At 25.3% G+C, this 20,683-nt stretch overlaps 2 protein-coding genes across 3 annotated transcripts in view; one reads left to right on the top strand and one right to left on the bottom strand.

The window, feature by feature from the left end:
- LOC122859340 (acetylcholine receptor subunit alpha-like 1) overlaps positions 1–12,430 on the bottom strand; it is a 62,383-nt gene extending 49,953 nt beyond the window's left edge. Inside the window, exon 1 of the mRNA XM_044162825.1 lies at positions 10,635–12,430. The gene's annotated coding sequence lies outside the window, so the exon portion shown is untranslated. The remainder of the gene's footprint in view (positions 1–10,634) is intronic.
- Positions 12,431–17,408: 4,978 nt separating this feature from the next.
- Positions 17,409–20,678, top strand: LOC122859273 (acetylcholine receptor subunit alpha-L1). Of its 2 annotated transcripts, XM_044162721.1 has the most exons (8): positions 17,409–17,792; positions 17,969–18,162; positions 18,222–18,266; positions 18,351–18,460; positions 18,556–18,736; positions 18,825–19,515; positions 19,590–19,843; positions 19,913–20,678. In XM_044162721.1, the coding sequence occupies exons 2-8, from the start codon at positions 17,977–17,979 to the stop codon at positions 20,129–20,131; spliced, it is 1,686 nt and encodes a 561-aa protein (XP_044018656.1). In that variant the 5' UTR covers positions 17,409–17,792; positions 17,969–17,976; the 3' UTR covers positions 20,132–20,678. The 2 variants fall into 2 exon arrangements, with proteins under 2 accessions (XP_044018656.1, XP_044018665.1); XM_044162730.1 differs by lacking the exon at positions 17,409–17,792 and having other exon boundaries at positions 17,906–18,162.
- Positions 20,679–20,683: the final 5 nt, after the last annotated feature.

Genomic DNA, 20,683 nt, shown 5'->3' with positions numbered 1-20,683 from the left:
AAGTTGATTCATTTAGTAAAAAATATTAATCAAATTAAAACATCAATCTTCATGGAAATCACATTTTAAAAAACTCTAATTTTTTTTTGAATTATGATTTTTAATTTTAAATGATTTATAAAATACTTTATACAACAGAGAATAGTATTTTTTTTAATATTATGTAAATTTTATATAAGACACAAGTGTGCTTTCTTTCGCAGCAATGGTGTGCTTCTATAACGTTGCCTCATTAGCCCAATTAAAGAACCAAACTCAATGGTACACAAAAAGCTTGCTATGTTACATTTTTTATTTTGTTTCAGGATAAAATAATGGAGGGTCGTTTGAAAGGCAAGCTGAAATAGCCTTGATGGTAACTTTCAGACGACTGTTTTTGCTTTTCTTGTACATGTCGAGAATCATAATTAATTAAGACGACTTGATAGCACCTCGGTTCATTTTCTTTTACTATATCATTCAAGTCAACAAATAATCTAATAAAAAAAAAAAAAAATACACGACTAAGTGTTTTGATAAAGAAAATTTAGAAAATATTTTTAAAAAAATTTTAATTATTATTTAATTATCAGTTGGTAAATGTTTGTGTAATGAATTTATGAGAATTCATGATAATGTTCATGAGGGTAATTAGTAATTACCAATGCTTGGCATTCAAATGAAATAACAAAATGTAATTTCACATGAAAAGCAGAGTTGATGCTCGACCAAATCAGCTCGTGTTTATCATTATCCATATATTCATATACACATAAATAAATATATATATTTTATTAGCGCAAGCGCAAATTACATGTCAAAGTAGTTTAGTATATTATGCTTGGTTTTCTCCGGACAGTTTATTTTACATTCATACAAATATTTTTTTTTTTTTTTATGTTCTAGAAATATTTATTGCTATATAAATACAACAAACGGGCCAAAAATTTTAACCAACAATACACAAAATTTTAAGTGAATTTTTACTAAATGAATATTATCAATATTTTTATCGATTAAAATTTTTTAAAATGCTTATATTGTCAATCATAGAATGAAAAAAAAATATAAATATATAATGTAATTGAAATAATTAATACTGTAAAAATAAATATTGATAAATAATCAACATTTTTAAAGGGTAAATATTAAATTTAAAATTTTATCAAGTAGAATAAGTAAAGCTTTAGTCAGACAAACTTTGCCTACGTAACCTTGTCTTATGTCTACATATATACATGTATATTTGTTTAATACTTTATTCGAACAGTTTGAGAGGTATTTGTAGCATCTTCAAGTTTAAATTTTAAACCACTTCACGTCAATATTTATTTTTGTTTGTTTTTTTTTTTTTGCGTCACGCTCATCAGTGCCCTCGATGCAAGTTGAACGATTTTCAAAACCCTTCGAGGCATCAGCATACACAGGGATCGTCGACCATCTACTTTTACAAACTCTATATAGTTATATATATCTATCAGCAATAATGATAATAAAAATGAAATAACAATAAAAACTTTCAAGTCTTCAATATATTTTGCCACTTGAAAAGTTTCTAGTTTAACTCGTTTTCAAGTTACAATAATAATAATACGTATTGTATATGTAAAAAAAAAAAAAAAACCTTTTCTATTGAAAAAATATATTATTCATATGTATTGTATACGCATATGAAACTTGAAACATGCATGATATCTAACACAAGTAGAAATAATGCTTTAAAAGCAGAAAATTTTTTTAAGTGTTAAAATAGTTTTTCTTTTTTTTTTAACGTAAACTTTTTACAGATAGTAGATATAAAATTTATTATTGTGATATAGATATTTCTAAATTTATTTATTTAATTTTATATTTTATCTGATGATAGTGTATTAATACTAATGAAACAAAATTTACGTGATGAATTTCTGATGAAAAGAATTGATGAAAATAACAAATTAGAAAAGAAAGGGTTATGCTTGATGATAAATTGTAGGATTTAACATCCAATATCATATATCGAATGGTGGTCGTGTAAAATTGGGTATAGAATCGGCAGGCGCTTCAATGATTGACGGGAGATTGCTGGCAATTTGTAGGTTTCCGCCAATTTTCCGGGGTTTGAATTGACCTCAAAGACTTTACTGCAACGTCAGCCAACTTATTCAACATAGAGTTTATATATTTATATGTATACTTGTTCCTAATTGACCCTACATATTATATATTTTTTAATGAATTAAATATAATGAGTCAAAGAAGATTACGACGGATTATTCCAACATGCACATATTTATATTTCAAAGGTTTCTATCTATTGTATAATTTAATGCAACAAATGTTCAAAATCTATGTGCACATGACAATTAGTATTATAAATATAAATGCTAAATAAAAAATCTAATTTTTCTTTTTTAAATATTACAAAGATAATGTATAGAGAAAAAAAAATGAGGTTACACTTGTAATATTTTGTGTATTTTTTCGTAGAGATATATGTATAAAATGAGTAAAAAGCTTTTTCGTGAAGATGTATTGCATGAAAGTAAAAAGCAGATGTTGCAGTGAAGTTGGGTAGATGAATGGGTGGAGTAGTGACACAGTACGACTGGGAAAACTCTCATCTGACCACTCCCGATTACAGAGGAATGAACCATAATGTCAGATAAGGATGTTGAACATCCACATAAAGTTTCTATATCTATATCATCATTAGTAATTACCATAATTAAACAATGCTCTTTTTTTTTAATTTATAAAAAAACTTTCATAACTGATCAAGTAAAATATATTAATCAAAAAATGTATCTAAAATTTAATCAAACAACTTGATTAATTTGAGATAAAAAAAATTGATTAAATAAAATTAATTAATTTATATAATTATTTATGGTTTTTTTTTTTTTTTAACCTAAATAATTTTTTAATTATATTTTTTCTTTCTTTTTGTTTTTAAATTTTCATTTTTTTATTTTATTAGATTGAGTAAAAAAAATGTTGTGGCTTAATTTCCGACAAGTATATTTCTTATGTGTATATATATTAGCAGTGGTTTTTAACTTTCAGCTCCGAGTTTTCCCCTGTAGTTGACGATTCGGATTAACCCAGTTGTTCATTTCATCCGTAAAACACCGGGTCAGCTTTTTGGTTTCTGTCTTTTTCGCATGCGTAACGTATAAACTGTACAGTCATGGTTGAATTTCAAAAGTCACTGACCTCTTTTTTTTTTTCATTTTAACGTATATATGAATATACAACTCGGATGATATGCTTTAAATCATTTTTTTTTTCTGATATATATTCAACCTGTATATCACACGATTGTATCGGAAAAAGTATATGCATATATTTTTTCGTTTTTTTTTTCATTTCATTCTTGTTTTAAATTCCAATACTTCTATCGAGATACGAACAACGTTAATAACCCACATGAAACCTCGATTAAAGTTTTAAAAAAAAAAAAAAATACATAATAATTAAACAGACAGAAAAAAAAACTTTCATATCTTCATTATAATTTTTTATATAATTACACAAGAAAAGAAAAAAAAAATTTAGTAGATTTAAAACATGTATATATATTTAAGAATTAAAAAACATAAATTAAATGCAAGTTAAATATTTATTTTGTAATAATTAAAAAGTGAATATATATTTTCATGTTAACTTGAGTGAATAAAATTAAATTAAGTTAGAATAATTAAATGAAATAACTTGACATTCAACGAGTCATTTACAAGTTGAAGAATCACAAGCATAATATTGTAAAATTTTAATGTAAAAACATAGACAACATATAATTCATAGACAATTGAGTTACGTCATGTCACGTGAATTAAGCAATTCACATTCGTATCTGGTCACAAGTTTGCAGCCGATCGTAACTGAATTATGTGCACGTTTTCCCAATGGGTTATAGTGTGCTCATTCTGTGTGTCCTCACCACTTTTCGCTTTAAACGCGCAACCAGGGATGGCTGATGCTTATTGCATAGTAGCATGGGTCAAAGTATATATATACATTTATAACACTCATAGAAAGAGACAAAAAAAATAGAGATAAAGATAGTAAAATATTGCAAAGAGAAAACGTGTTGTTGAATATTAACGGGGGCGCGGCTTCTGTTTGCAACGCGCAATAACTCTACAACTTCAACTCGACCACTTGACTACATGCTTTGTGTCTATATCTTACTGCACTTGATTCACACGGCCTATGAAATAACATCAACACCCTCAGTAATAAATAATAATGTACTATCTAAACCTTTTCCCTTTTTTTTTTTTTTACTACAATATATATATTTTTTATTTTTTTTTTTTGATTATGAATTTTAATCTTAAACGATAAAATTATTTATTTATTTTTTGATAAAGTTAAAATATAATAATTTAAATCTTATTTACATTGTTATAAAAAAAAAAAAAAAAAAAAAAATTTGAATAATAAATTATATTAAGACCAAATAAAAAAAATTAAAAAAAAATTTATAAAAATTTAAACTTTTGCTGGAAACTACCCAATTTTTTAATGTCATTTTTTTTATTTAACATTCATTATTCATGAAATTTTTTTGAAAATAAAATAAAAAAAAAAATTATTATTAGTTTTTATTTGATTGTAATAGTTAAAAGTTTAATTTATTTTAATTTATTTCATTATGTGTAGATAGAAAAATTTAATAAATGAAACATTTTAAAAAATTTAAATTTATTGATAATTTTATGGACTGAAAAAAAAACTAATTTATAACAAAATTTTAATTGATTACGGTATATTAAAATTGAATGGAAAAGGTATATTGATTGAGATATTTTGATGAAATGTTGACGATAATGAAAAGGTACTTATTCACACTTTTAACTTGTGTTGTTCGCTTCCTGGACAATTCTCTAGCCAGCTATTGTTAGTACGAGAATCGATTGTAAATTTTTGCGCCTGACGAACTGGATGATCTTCGATAATTTACGAATAGTGCAATAGCCGAATAATTACCGGTTAATAGTCAAGTAAAAGCCAAATTGCATACAGAAATGTCATAAAATATTACAGTGACTGTAAATAATTTCTGCAGTTAATTTATATTTTAATCAACAAAAATAAATTAATTATACAATAAATATTATATTTATAGAATGAAATGAAAATCATTTTAATTATTAAAAATAAAAAATTAATATAAAATTATTAATCGAACCATCGAATCAATAATTTTTTATTATCAATCGAAAAAATTTTAACAAAAAAAAAAAAAAATATTCAATTTTAAATTAATTTATGTAAGGTAACAAATAACAATTTCCCTGTTAATAACAAATTTTTTTTAAAAACAAATTTTTCAATCTGTTCTCAGCATCGTAAAAAAAAAAATGACAACTACCCGATTTGTCAAAAATCCTCAAGAGAATTGTGAATTTTATAACGAAACAATTTTTGATATCACACTGAATAAAAAGTCTACGTATAAAAGAAATAAAAGAAAAAAAAAAAAGAAATACAAAATTGAAAAAAATAGGGGTTCAAATTCACGAGGTAGGGTTGCAACCTGACATCGTACATGAAATTGTTTTGCTTCAAGGCTTTTTAGTCGAGACCCCACCCTTTTTTTCAACCCTCTAAAATCCACCACAAGTAATTTAGCACTGCCTAGCTAATAGCCAACATTACTCTTTGAAACTGTAGACTTAAAAAACTCCCTTAAAATATTATTATTTATTTATTTTTATATGCTAAAAACAAAAAACAAAGTACTAAAAATTTATTGGTATATTTAATATAACTACAAAAACAAGCAACACATCAATTATTAAATGTAAAATAATAATCTCCATTTTAATTATTACTCTTAATTCCTCATCTTTTTTATTCAAATTATTTCATATTTATATTTTTTTTGTATTGAAAGAAAAATACTAATTATTACTGACTTATTATACCAGTGTAATTTATTTTTAATTAAATTTAAATTAATGAATAAAAATATATACAAATAAATTTACTGTATTGTTAATTTAAAAATTAACAAAGTAATTAAAACTATATTATGCAATGTTTTATATTTTTTTTTTGTTTATAAAAAATGACTTTTTGTGTTGGTGACTTGGTTATATCAACAACAAAGTAAACCAAGAGTCAAAAAATTAAAAAACAAAATAAGAGTAAAAATTTTTTGCATCGTTTCGTTAATTAACGACCCGTTTATATCTCGGTCACGTCGTAACAATGAAAGTCTCAGAAATGTTTTTTTTTTTTCTCACATTTCATCTTTTTTTGTTTTATCCTCACTTTTTTTTTTTTAATATTATATTTATTTTTTTATTTAAAAAACCACAAACAACCCGCAGAAAATTGTGAAATAAAAATATATACTTGAATGACATAAAAAATGAAAAATGCATATACCAAAAAAATTTATTATATGTTTTTTTTAATTACATATACTTGATGATAAAATTTATTTGCATTCGTTATTCGTTATATTACGACTTGATTAATAAATGTTGCTAATTAGTAGAGTATGTTATAATACTGCTAACTCTGCAGACTGATACTGCTTTTATTTAATATATAAATTTTCATGTATGTTTGATAAAATATAGATATCAAGGTAAAGCACAAAACTGTGTGTCGCATAGCTCATACAACTAGCAATGTATACATACATAAATTTTAGTTTTTTAATTTTCTATATATCCTCATAAAATTTTATCTTTTACACCCACAAATTTACTCATTAAGTTTGACCAATGAATTTAACACTTTGATGATTTTATAAAAATTATATTCAATTATTATTATCATAATTTTCATAACTTCATTAAAGATAATTAGTTTGAAGAAACGGTTTGAGGTTATCAAGTATCCCATCAAGTTTTATCAATAAAAAAAAAAATTATATTAAATAATTTTATGACATAAAAAGAATATAGATATTTATCTGAATGAAAAAAAAAAAAGAAATGACATATTTTATTGATAAAAAAAATTGTTATTTACAGATATAATTTAATTTTTTTTATTTTTTCATATAACACCAACAATTTTACTATTTTATTATATATGAAAAGTTGGAATTTTGCCCTCCAGAAATAAATTCATACATGTATACAAATTTACATTAATATGCTACTACTGTTTCGCTCTTTTGGCATGAAGCTTATCGCAAGTAAACCCGAGGCTATAATCACAACTTCAAAATCACTTTCCGGAATGAAACGTATAACCTTAGCCTTCTTGATGAGCCAACACATTCATGCCTCAAGTAAGAATTTCATCTTATGAGAATATTCTGCAGTATTAAAAAAACTTTAAATAAATTCAATAGTAATAAAAAAATATATATGCAAAAATTGTTTTACATTTAAAAGTTGAATCAAAATATAAATAAAATAATTTTATTATATATTAAAATTTTATTATTATATATATAATAATTTGGCTCTTTGATATAAGTGAAAGAAAAAATACTTAATAATTTTTTAATATAATTTAAATACATTTTTTCACTTGGGAAAAAAATTAAAAATATGTTTTCTTTTTTAAAAATACAAAATAAGAATTACAAGTATTTTAAAATGAGAAAATATTGCAACAAATATTTTACAATTATTTTTATAATATAATTATACTAGTACTAAATTCACGAAAGGATGTAATATAATTATTTAAATAAAGATTCAAGTGTTAAAAATTTTGATGTTGAATATTTCAGACATACTGAAAATTCACCAGTGTATTATTATTATACCTTGTTGGATTGTGCATATACAAAATATGTATGTATTAAATATTAAATATACATATAGTTTTGTATAGATTGTATGAACTCAAGCGTTTAAAATCGAGCATTCTTCCATCTCATCATGAAAATACCGATGGTGTGTATATATGGGCGCATGTGCGGCCAGCCACGAATTATCGTTTAGAATATAAACGCACCAGTGATCTCATCTAGTAAAAAAATATACTTGCTTTCTCACATGCCTCAATATTTATTTCCCTTTATCCCTTTTTCAGATTTTTTATTTTTTTTATTTTTGATTTTAAAAAGTTAACAGCGTTAATAATGAACCCTTTTTTTTTTTATCTTTTTAATTTTTCACTTCAATTACAAAATTTTTCATTAAATTCAATCAAATTTATTGATAAATTTTTACTTCACACTTATCTATATCAACACTACACATCGTATTAAAATAAAGTTAAAAAAAAGTGCTGAAAAAATTATCGGAAAAATATTGAAATTGAATTTAAAAAATAAAAAATTTATTTCATGATCCTTTATTTTTTTTTTTTTTCTCAATCAAATATTTTTTTTTTAAATAATTTAATTTCATGATTATTTTGCACTTTTATTTTATTTGATTAGTCAATATAAATGACGGTTTGATTGATTTATCGTTAACAATAATAATGTGAGATAAGCGCGGAAAGATATTGTATGAATTTGAAGCTCAGAGAGATATTAAGTAGTACAACACTAGCATTGATCAGGCATTGATTGCAATTGAGTTAAATAAATAACAAGGTATAATAATAATAATTTAATATAAATATATTTGTATGTATTTGATTGATTGGAGTTTCGTGAAAGTATCTGTCAATAATTTTATCGGAATAAAGTTGACGATAGACAGCCTGACTCAACGGCTTTTCGAAAAACTTTTAACATTTCAAGAAATTGTATTTTTGAAAATACGTATGTAAGATTTAACTTGTCAGTAAGTTTTTCATTTTTTTTTTTTTTTTGCAAGCTTTTAATAAGCATAAAAAGAAGAAAAAAAATTTTTTTAATGTAAAGTATTTCATAAGTATTTCATTGACAATATAAAAGTTTGAAAAAAAAAAAAAATTTATCGTGATGTTAAAAATTTTTGAGTTATTAAAAAATATTATCTCAGGCATTTAAAAAATAGTTTTATGGTTTTAAATTTTAATTGTCTGACGATATTGATAATTGAAATTCCATATTGAAATATACAAGGGGTTTTATTTTACATCAGGAATGTTGAAGAATTTGAAGATAAAATTATCAATAGAATTCATGCATTAACACACACACCAATGATTATGATTGGTTCTTGTTATCATTGATTTATTTGTATTGTGTTTATACAAAAATTTAGGGATAAGGAAATGGGGACAACGACATAACGGGTGTTCTCTCGGTTAAACCAGAAATTAACACCCAAATTGTATTCATAGTATTCATGATATTCATCAACGCATATAGCTGGTGTATATTTAAACAGTGTGGTCGCAGCATCCTCCACAACATTTTATATATGAGATAAAAGATAAGAGGTTTCCCACAGAACCATCAACTCTTGTTTGTTTTCTTTTTTTCCCCTTACTATTATATTTTATTTATTTTTTTTTTCTACCAAAATTGCTAGAAACTTATCTTTCACTCCACACTCTTTGTTTAAAATTTTTTGATGAAAAATATATTTTTAAATTAAAAAAAAAAAAAAAAAACCATATAAAATTATGAATAATAAAATTTTTAAATTAAATTAAAAAATTCAAACAAATAAGCTAAAATAAAATTCATATTGACGATTTTTTTTTTTTATAAATCTTTTTAATAAAACATTGTAAAATTAAAATTTGAAAAAAAAAAAAAAAACTTTTATATGATTGTTTAATAAAAAAAAACTTGTTAATAAATATGATAAAATAAATAAAGTAATCTGTCAAGGGCTATTGTTTTACATGTTTGTATATATAAATATATGAAGCAAAGAAAATGTGGGTGGTATACTTGTCATGACAAGTTGAGAGGCAATTAGAGTCCCTGACATTGATCAACTTCAACGACGTGACAGCTTAACTTGTACAACTTTTAATAGTCTTAAACTTTTCATTTTTTTTTTTTTACATTATATACATTTTTTTTTTTACAGCCAATCATATTTATACACACAAAATTGAATAATTAATAAAATTAATTAATAATTGTTTTAGAAAAAAAATTTAATAAATATACTGTTAAAATTTATTTTTAAATAATTAAAAAAAAAAAAAAATTAATAAATAATAATTTATCACATTGAATGATTAAGTATAATTTTTAGTTCTTTTTTGTTTTAACTAAAATATATATTATCATCATGAATAATAAATGAAAAATGAAAAATCTTTTTTTTAAATATTTTTTTTTTTTTAGTAAAATATTTCATTTCAATATTTAAAGAGGTTGCCAGTTGCAGACGGTTGTGACGCCCACACATATTTATACAATATATACAGAGATATATAACCCACATGTATATACAGTTTTCAACTCTCTATCCCTAATTTTAAACAGGGTGGGTATATTTGAATTCCGACCTGCTTCAACGATGCGAGGGTGTGCTTTTTCTATCATCCTCTCATTCTCTCTTCTCACTTTATATATACGTACTAACTAGTCCGCGTGGTACGATCGATACGCAACGTTGGTAATATAATTTTTATGCAGAATTACTTTGAAAATCTTTGTATTTATTTTTTTTCATATATTTATTTAATTCTATATATATGTATTCAAATATTTATGTAACCCTTGTTTAATGTTGTGAAATGGAACTTTTCTTTATATTTGTTTCTTGTGACCTTTTTCTTTTTTTATTATTAAATACTATTTCCATTTTTGTTTTTTTTTTTTTTTTCTATAACAAAGAACAGTTACTCACGTTGCGTTGCCGGCGGGTGGGCACATTGCCCAGGGGCGTCGATGAGAAAGGACGGACGAGCTACCGGACGCCGGGTTGCCTATGATTAACGCAGGACGACGACACGTCACTTGTGACTCGTGCCAACTTGCCGTTAACGGTCCAAAAATTATTACGTTTCAAGTAACACCGTTTCAACATTCCAGCATCCTTTATTATTCTCACCTCTTCTCTTCTTTTCTTCCTACTTTATATATTAATCACTATTTATATATTTTTTATTTATATATTCACTTGATAACTTCACCAAGCACCATCAACACCATCACCAGCACCACCACAATAACAACAACAATATCAACAACAATAACAACAAACACCAGTAAAAAAAAATGATAATTGCAATAAAAAAATCAAGTACACTAATTATTTCAAGTTACTGAATTTTTTTTTTAATCAACAGTAAAAACTTGATAATTTTTTTTTAAAAACACCTGTATTTTTTTATGATTTATTTTGTTTTTATTTTTCGTCAGTTTTCGAAAATTTAAACCGCTACCATTTTGACGATTTAATTGATAAAATTGTCTTTATCAATGGTACGATTTTTGTGCCAACAAGCCGTATCCTTAAGCCACGACTTGACAGAAACATACGTTTCTCCATTTGCCAACACAACAGTCTTGATATTTTTTTTCTCAATACTAACATAATTGTTATTGTGTCTGACACCTGTCGATAATTTCCACTCATCATAGCCTAATATTCAAAACAATGTAAATTTTATGAACTCTGTGATGGTTTTTGTTATGAAAAATTTATCATCGTTATATTTTATCAAGATTTTTTTTTATTTTTCTTTATTTTGAAAATTTATATATCGAGTGATTAGCGTGTAATATACGGTCAATGGATTTAGCGCACTCTAGCAGAATATTGCAAACGTAGCACAGTAACACTCACTCTTTAATCATACACTGTATTAAATTCATTTTTTTTTTTTTCCTATTATCTCATCTCAATAAAATGATTTCGTTATAAATAGAAAAAAAATATTTCAAAAAAAAAAAAAATCATTAAGCTTTTAGTTTTTGTTTTTAAATTTAACTGTGTCCAGCTTTTAAATATTTAATTTTTCAAAATAAATAGAAAAAAATAAAAAAATAAAGCAACACTATTTTTAGAATCCAATATTTTCCAATTCATTATCTAGTAATCATTTTGAATTTAAATTTAATTAATATATAAATAAACAAAAGAAAAAAAAAATGCGAGCTTTTTATAACTTTTTATCTTTTTTTTTTTCCACTCAAAAATCACTTTAGTTTTCACTCATGAAATACGAAAGTTACAAATACATATTTTTGTTATTATAACAATATAACAATTTACTGTATGAAATTGTCATAATGATGATTACCGATGATTAGGCACCACCGCCGCCACCGGGGGCACTCCCTGGACATCGCGCTTACCGCACCAGAGTCCCGTACGGACACCCACCTTAGTACTGACGCTTGAGCAAAAATCGAGGGGGGTATTGTACTGAGCCGCGCCGGTGCTGATGCTGGTGCTGCTGCTGTGGTGTTCTCTACTCTTGGGTAAACTACTCCCCCTTTGAGCAGTTGAATATAGAGAAGATAGACCGAAGAGAGAAAAAGATAGAATGAAGGAGGAATTGAGTATATATAGAGGGTAGAAACACAAGAGACAAGGGGATAAATATATATGTATATATATATTTTTTTTCACCCCACCAGAGTTTATCAGAATAAAAAATAGAGAAAAATTTTCCAACGTCAACGTACACGAGTGTTATCCTGCGCCGGCCCCGGGAGCCACTGACAACCCCATGTGCGAATCGGTGCTTTCACCCCTGACTCTCTTTTACTATATATCTATATCTTTATTTTTCATTTATTTACCCTATACACACGCCATTGCTCTATCTCGTTTGTTGTCAAGGCGATGTTTTACGAATAATACCGAAAAAACACGAATTTTTCATTTGCACCACATGGTTTATAATCTTTCTTATATACTTAATCATACCTTCAAATCTTGACATAATTAATTTTTACAAGTCTCTTCTAATCAAGGAAACTATGCTTTGAAAAAAAAAAAATAACAAAAAATTTATCTGTTATATTTTTGAAATAGAGCTTTTATGTTTTTACACTTAAGTCAACATTATAAATTTCAAGTAAAATTGACAAAGTTTTTTAAAAAATATATGAATAAACAGACGTGTAGTCATAAAAAGAATAAATAAAAAGGAGGATTTCCTGTTAAAGTTTAGGTGTCATTCAATGTGCTTTATTTTATTTAATTTTTTTACTCTGAAAAAAGGGCGCGCCATGTGGAAGCTCCTGGAAAGTCTCTACCGGCTGTACCCACGACGAAACGCCAGTACCCAGCCCCACCCACCGAAAACATTTTATGCCCTCCAACCCTCTTCGTTTCTCTCATTCTAAACCACCCCAATTGAACCACCCATTGCCACCGCAACGTAGCGGCGCACCCAGTCGATACTGACACTGGCAATGGGAGGTCGAGTCGTCAGAGGGCGCTCATGAAAATATGAGGGAAAAGCGGGAGGAAAAACAAGTGTGTTTTGGTCAAAGACACATTCAAAATCGGCTTCAATAATATACACGCAATATATAAAAATATATACGTAAAAAAAAAATATATACCCTATAGTATAAAGAAATATTGTGCTGTATTTTCTTTTCCCTTCGATTTTATATTTATTTTATTTTTTTTTTTTTTCAAGTCTTTGGGGATTTTAGGGGAATATCTGAATAGAAATTGTCCTCGGGATGAATGAGGTATCAGGCTTAGTTTTTTTTTTTTTTTTACCAATTCAACACACAAAAATAAGTGATGAAACAAAAAAAAAAAATCAGTTGTTCAGAATTTAATATGTAAACCAATAATTTATTTTATCTTTGCTTCGAAATTTTGTTGTAAACTAATTGAAATTCATGAAGCCTCGAAGAGATTTCATTTATATAAGTTTAACCCCAATGTATAATTATGTCTTGAAAATAATTTACGATGTTATAAAGAAAAATAATAAAGTATACCAAATAGTTTTTGGGAAAAAAAATTATATAAATGAAACTGGTTGAAAATAATAAAACAATATTTAAACTATATTTCAAAATATGAGTTAGTATATATATGGAGTGTGGAATATTAAAAAGAGTATAGAGAAAAATAAAAAAAAGGGGGGTTTAAATAATCCACAGCAAGAAACGTTGACCGCACACTCCAGTGTCCGAAGCAAATACCGAAAATGCCTCGTTATATATATGAATTCACATTCCAGCAAAGTATTTCAATGTAGAACGACGACGTGTTTTGATGTCGAGTCAAACTCTAGATTCATACAGTGTGCAGTGAAAATGGTATGAGTTTAAATTCCATTGAGAAACCACAAAAACGATTTTGCATACAGAAATATTTGCTCAACATATTTATGAACAATTAATGTACGATGAAAGTACAACATAAATTAAATAGTTATTATTTTTTTTTTTGTTACTATTATATTGTATTTCATGTATATAAAAAATATAAAATAAACTATATTTTATTCTTGAACAAATCTTGAGTAAAAAAAAAAACAGTATAAATCAGAATATGGTGATTTCATGTTGGAGACAGGAAGACGTAGTTTTATATTTTTATTTCATTCAATTAATACATGGTCTACTATTTTTCCTCCATTATTTATTTTTGTTTTTTTTTTCTGCTCATATAGTTTTTTTTTTTTTTTTTTTCGATAAAGAAATAAAATAAAGTAGGGCAAGAAAATGATGAGGGGATAAAAGTGAGACTGGATTAATGGGCTTTTTTTTTTTTTTTCCTTTCTTAAGAGCCAATATCATCACAGTCCCAAAACTTTTCCAGCATCAACAGCAATATTAAAAATACAAGCAATTTGTAACTCATATACCAGTTAATAATCAAGGCTTAGAAAAAACAAAAAAATTTTTGATAATAAGCTTACACAAAAATCTTCAAATATACATAAAAAAAAAAAAATTTAACAATAACTAAAAGTGATTCTAAACGAACTTTGTTATCTAAAAAATAAAAAAAAATATATTTTCTCCCCTTGTTTATCCCTAATTCGACCTTGTCCAATTTTTTTTCTCTATCATTTTATTTATTTTTTCTTTTTAAGGACTCACTCAGCCATTCGCTCGTATCATCAATGGCCACACGTGCGTGACCAAAAGTGAGATGAAGAGGGATAATATAAAATAAAAAAAAATAGTTTAAGAGAAAAAAAAAAAAAAAACTAAGAAGAAAAAGAATAAGTATATAAAACTTATTTTATGGTTATGTACTTCCGCGCTACTTTCTACTTCATATATGAGAAAAAAGCAGCCGAGTATCACGCCATATAACATAAAGTCTATATGACCAAGATCCAATGGATTGGCTACTGCGTCTCTTTGTCCTCCGATTTTTAACAAAAAAAAAAAAAAAACCGACATAGCTACACACACACTGTATGATAATTTATTATTATCATTATATTTTTATTATTTATAACATGATTTTTTCGTTCGCTTGTCTGATCATTCGACTAAATCATGTTTATACACACTGATCTATCTAAAGTCTGACGTAACACATGAATACACACTTAACTTACTACAGAATTCATCATTCATAATACAAGTTTTTATATAATAAATGTTGTTTTATATTCAGGGTGCGAATATAAATGATTGAATACTCTACTTATTTAATCTCATTGTGTGTGTATATGTATATCGAAAGATAAAAATAATAAAAATTGGTTATTAAATTGATTTGTATAATATTATGTCTTGTAAAATTTGAGTGTTTAAAACATTTGTAAAACAGTGGAAATATCAAGCACTAGGGAGACATATTTAAAACTTTTTTTTTTTTTTTGTCTTTTTCTAATGGCCTCTGGGATTTTTTAAAAAACTTACTTTTGTATTTAAAATTTGATAAACTTATATATCTATATTTCTTTTTTGAATCTCAAGAGACAAAAAGTGTCGTCACTTTTATTATATCTACAAGAAGATCAGAATTCTCTCGCGAATCATACAGCTGACTGACAATATTACACACGATACAACACCCAAGAGAAAATCAACCATTTTCCTTTACAAATTTTAATTTAATTCTATTTTTTTTTTTTTTTTTCATTTAAAGCTTGTATTTTAAATTTTTTCAAGCATCTAGAATAAAAAATTGTTATTATGGATTTTTACCAGTTGGGTTTATAAGTCTTGAAATATTTTAACTTAACATGACTCTATATGTGGATGAGCTCATGCATTCAAAATAACCACATAAAAACATAAAAATATTTTCTCATTTTTATTTTTTACAAATGTTTATTTTTTTTTTTTTTTATATTTTGCTATTATTTTTCTTTTAAATTTTTTCTTTATCTTTTCAACCGGCACGTATTCAATTGGAAAATCCCATAGGATACAAAGTAAAATAATTTAAAAAATTTTTTCTTGTATTTTATTTTTTTAGGATTAGTCACTGAAGTTATACTCTCAACAAAAGGTAAACTTTTAAATGAAAATGAATAATTATTATATAAATATATATTGTGGATAAAATGGTGCAACGATCTGTGTCAACGTAATATTAAGGGCGGGGTCGAAAATTCGCAGAGAGAGCAAGTTGCCTCAGGAAAATTTAAACGTACGATTAAACTGCATATAAGATTAGCACAAATCTCATTAAATATAGTTACTATTGTTGATGGTCTTGTGCCAAAAATAAGCAATGAAATATTAAACAACCCAAATAATGTATTAATTTAAAATTTTTCATAATCGATAAATTATAACATCAACAAATACATACATTTCAACTCTTGAATATTTTTTATCATGAAAATGATTAATGTACTCTTATCAAGAAGACCAAAATAAATAAAAATAATTTAATTGGTTTTATATTGTTCGCAAGTAAAACAAACAAAACAAAGTAAAATTAGAAATATATATTTTGTGGATACAGTAGCGTCATGTGGTATTAATGTGTCAATATGTTTTCACCTGCAGAAATTCAATTTCAAAAACACTCTTTATTCATATACATAAACTTTGAAAGTACAAAGAGTTTATATATTTTATAAACTGAATGAATATAACAGTGCACGAACTAGTATAACGATAAAACTAAAAACAAGAATAGAAAGGCGTGAACAAAATATATCTATAGAGAGTACTATGTTACATCAGAGTGTTAAAAAAAACACAAATGAAAAACATGGTCAAAAAAAAAATATTTAAAATATTTATAATTTGTTTTAATTTCAAGTTTGGAGGATAAATTTTTTTTAAATATATATCATAATCAACAACTTTAAAATGAATAGAAAAAGAAGAAAATAATTTTCTTTTCCAGTAATTATTATGATGGAGAGAAATGTTTTAAAAATAATAATATTGGTAAAATAAAATTTTCATTATTTTAATTAAATAAATTGATAAATATTTATCATGAATCAGCAATATATTTATTGATGAACAAATTATTGAAATGAATGATGAGGTCAATTTAACCAAAGAGGGTAAAGACCCGAACAATTGTCGACAATCCTAGATTCTTGCAGGCATATCCCTTGATGGACCCCAACATGGGATTCTGCGCGAATGATATTATTAAAATATTAAAAATGCGCAGTCGCGTATCGATCATTTCCCCTTCTTGTTTGTTTCGTCTGCAGCCAAAGAAATAAGGGTTGGTGCGCACCCTCACAAAAATTTTCAGCCCAGTGGTCCACCGGCTGCACGACCAACCCAACTAAACATCTCAAAAACTCATCTACGTTTAATTTTCATTTTTTACAAATATTATAATAATAATAACACTACTTATTATTAATATTATTAATATATTAATTGAATATATTGTCGTAAAATTTCAAGATAAAATACAAATTGATATAAAAAATAGAAAATAAAATGAAACAAGAAAAACGAATAAATCTTAAATTGTGATTGAGATAAAAAAAAAAAAAAGGAAAACAAAGTGTACTATAAATAAAAAAAAAAACTTTAAATAATATTTATGAAAGTTTAAATTTTCATGGATTTAAATAATAATAAAAAATAATTAATTTAATTATTTATAATAAAAATCGTGATCAAGCAACAGGTTCGTAACTCTTGATGATATTTTATTGCCGACGGTAAAGAAAAAATTTCTAACGATATAAAAAAAAATCTTAAAAGTTTAATGATCATTATCGTTGATTATAAAATTTTCAGATTGTTTTTAAAAATAGATAATACTTTAGTTATTTAAAATAATAATAATGATAATATTTAAAGGGTCAATTATGAGAGCAATAAAATATATAATTCTGATTATTATTGGAATTGATATATGTCAAGGAAATCCTGATGCAAAAAGACTTTACGATGATCTTTTGTCAAATTATAATCGTCTCATTCGACCAGTATCAAATAATACCGATATTGTTGTCGTTAAACTTGGTCTAAGATTATCTCAACTCATTGATTTAGTAAGTAAATAAATTTTATAATTAAAAAAATTTTAAATAAATGAAAAATTATTTTTTAGAATCTCAAAGATCAAATTTTAACAACAAACGTTTGGCTTGATCACGTAAGTAATATTAATAATAATAATGAAATTATTAATATAAATAGAATTAATTAATCAAAATTTTGTTTTATTATTATTATACAGGAATGGGTTGATCATAAATTCCGATGGAATCCCTCAGAGTACGGTGGTGTTACAGAACTTTATGTACCAAGTGAACACATTTGGTTACCAGACATAGTACTTTATAACAAGTGAGTTTAAATTTTAATTATTAATTTTTGTAGCTTAGTTAGTTATTAAACAAAAAAGTTTTATTAAATTTTAAAATTGTTTAAAAATAAAATAGTGCAGATGGTGAATATGGTGTCACAACAATGACAAAAGCTGTACTTCATTATACGGGAAAAGTACTTTGGACACCACCAGCAATATTTAAATCATCATGTGAAATTGATGTACGTTATTTTCCATTTGATCAACAAACTTGTTTTATGAAATTTGGCTCATGGACATATGATGGTTTTCAAGTAATAATATATGCATTAATTTTTTTTCCATAATGTATATATATTTAAACAATAAATTTTTAAAAATATAAATTAATATATTTTACAGATTGATTTAAAACATATGAGACAAAAAAAAGATAACAACAAGGTAGAAGTTGGAATTGATCTTCGTGAATATTATCCAAGTGTTGAATGGGATATACTTGGTGTACCAGCTGAACGACATGAAAAATTTTATCCATGTTGTCGTCAGCCATATCCAGATATATTTTTTAATATATCATTAAGACGTAAAACATTATTTTACACTGTTAATTTAATAATACCATGTGTTAGTATATCATATCTTTCAATTCTTGCATTTTATTTACCAGCTGATTCAGGTGAAAAAATTGCATTATGTATTAATATACTTTTATCACAAACAATGTTTTTCCTTTTAATATCTGAAATAATACCATCAACATCACTTGCATTACCATTATTAGGAAAATATTTATTATTTACAATGATATTAGTTGCATTATCAGTTGTTATAACAATTATAATATTAAATGTTCATTATCGTAAACCAAGTACTCATAAAATGGCACCATGGATTAGAAAAATATTTATACGAAGATTACCAAAATTATTATTAATGCGAGTACCAGATGATTTGCTAAATGATTTAGCTGCTCATAAAATATATGGAAGAGGTAAACCTGGTAAAAAAAATAAATTTGATGATGCTATATCAGCAGCAATGAGATCACCATCAGTTATGTCATCACCAGAATCCCTGAGACATCGAGGAGGTAATAAATTCATACATAAACATTTTTATTTTTTTAACCAATTAACTCTATTATATTTGTACAAAAAAAAATAGCTTTAATAATGGGATGTAATGGTCTTCATCAACAACAACAGCAACAACAACAACAAGCTGCAACAAATAGATTTTTGAGTACATTAGAAACAGGAATAAGAGGATACAATGGACTTCCAACAGTTATGTCTGGTCTTGATGAATCAATGAGTGATGTGGTGCCAAGAAAAAAATATCCTTTTGAATTGGAAAAAGCTCTTCATAATGTCATGTTTATTCAACATCATATACAACGACAGGATGAATTTAATGCTGTGAGTTTTTGAATAACTATAAAAATAACAATAAATTAATTTTAATTATTTTTATATTATTAATTACAGGAAGATCAAGATTGGGGATTTGTTGCAATGGTATTAGATCGATTATTTCTTTGGATATTTACAATTGCATCAATTGTTGGTACATTTGCAATACTTTGTGAAGCACCATCACTATATGATTATACAAAACCAATTGACAAACAACTATCATCAGTTGCACAGCAACAATTTTTACCTCATAATCCAAATTTAGTGAAAAATTTAGTACCACATACGTAGTTAACTTTAACAATATAAAAATCAATAATCTAAAAACCCAAAAAATAAATAAATAAAAACTGTATACATTTTTCAAATCTTTGACTATCAAGTCCAAAAAAAACTATATGAAAAATCAATGTATCACAATTAATATTAACCAATTTTCGAATTTAAAAAAAACCAATTGATACACATACCTTTTATGTATATCTATCCACTTGTGATATTTGCTGTCATTAAATCACATAAATTGTCATTAAAAAATCACAGATAAACATTACATTCAAATAAATTTTCATAAGGAAAATCTTTATATAAAAAAAAAAAATAAGACAATCTGTTCATTATAAAATACGAATAGATGTTTAAATAATATAACTATGATAAATGATGATTTTCTATTATCGAGATGTTGTTATTTCAAGTCGATAATTTAATCATATTAACAATATATATATTGTCTTTTCTAAATTCTATCGCTGTGACGTAGATAATATAGCAAAACATTGTCAACTAATTAACAAATGATAAATGATAATAAAAGAAAAAAAAAAAAAAAGTTTAAGCAAT

This window comes from Aphidius gifuensis, linkage group LG1 (genome assembly GCF_014905175.1).
Source record: "Aphidius gifuensis isolate YNYX2018 linkage group LG1, ASM1490517v1, whole genome shotgun sequence".
Lineage (NCBI taxonomy): Eukaryota > Metazoa > Arthropoda > Insecta > Hymenoptera > Braconidae > Aphidius > Aphidius gifuensis.
This window is presented reverse-complemented; position numbering and strand designations above follow the sequence as displayed.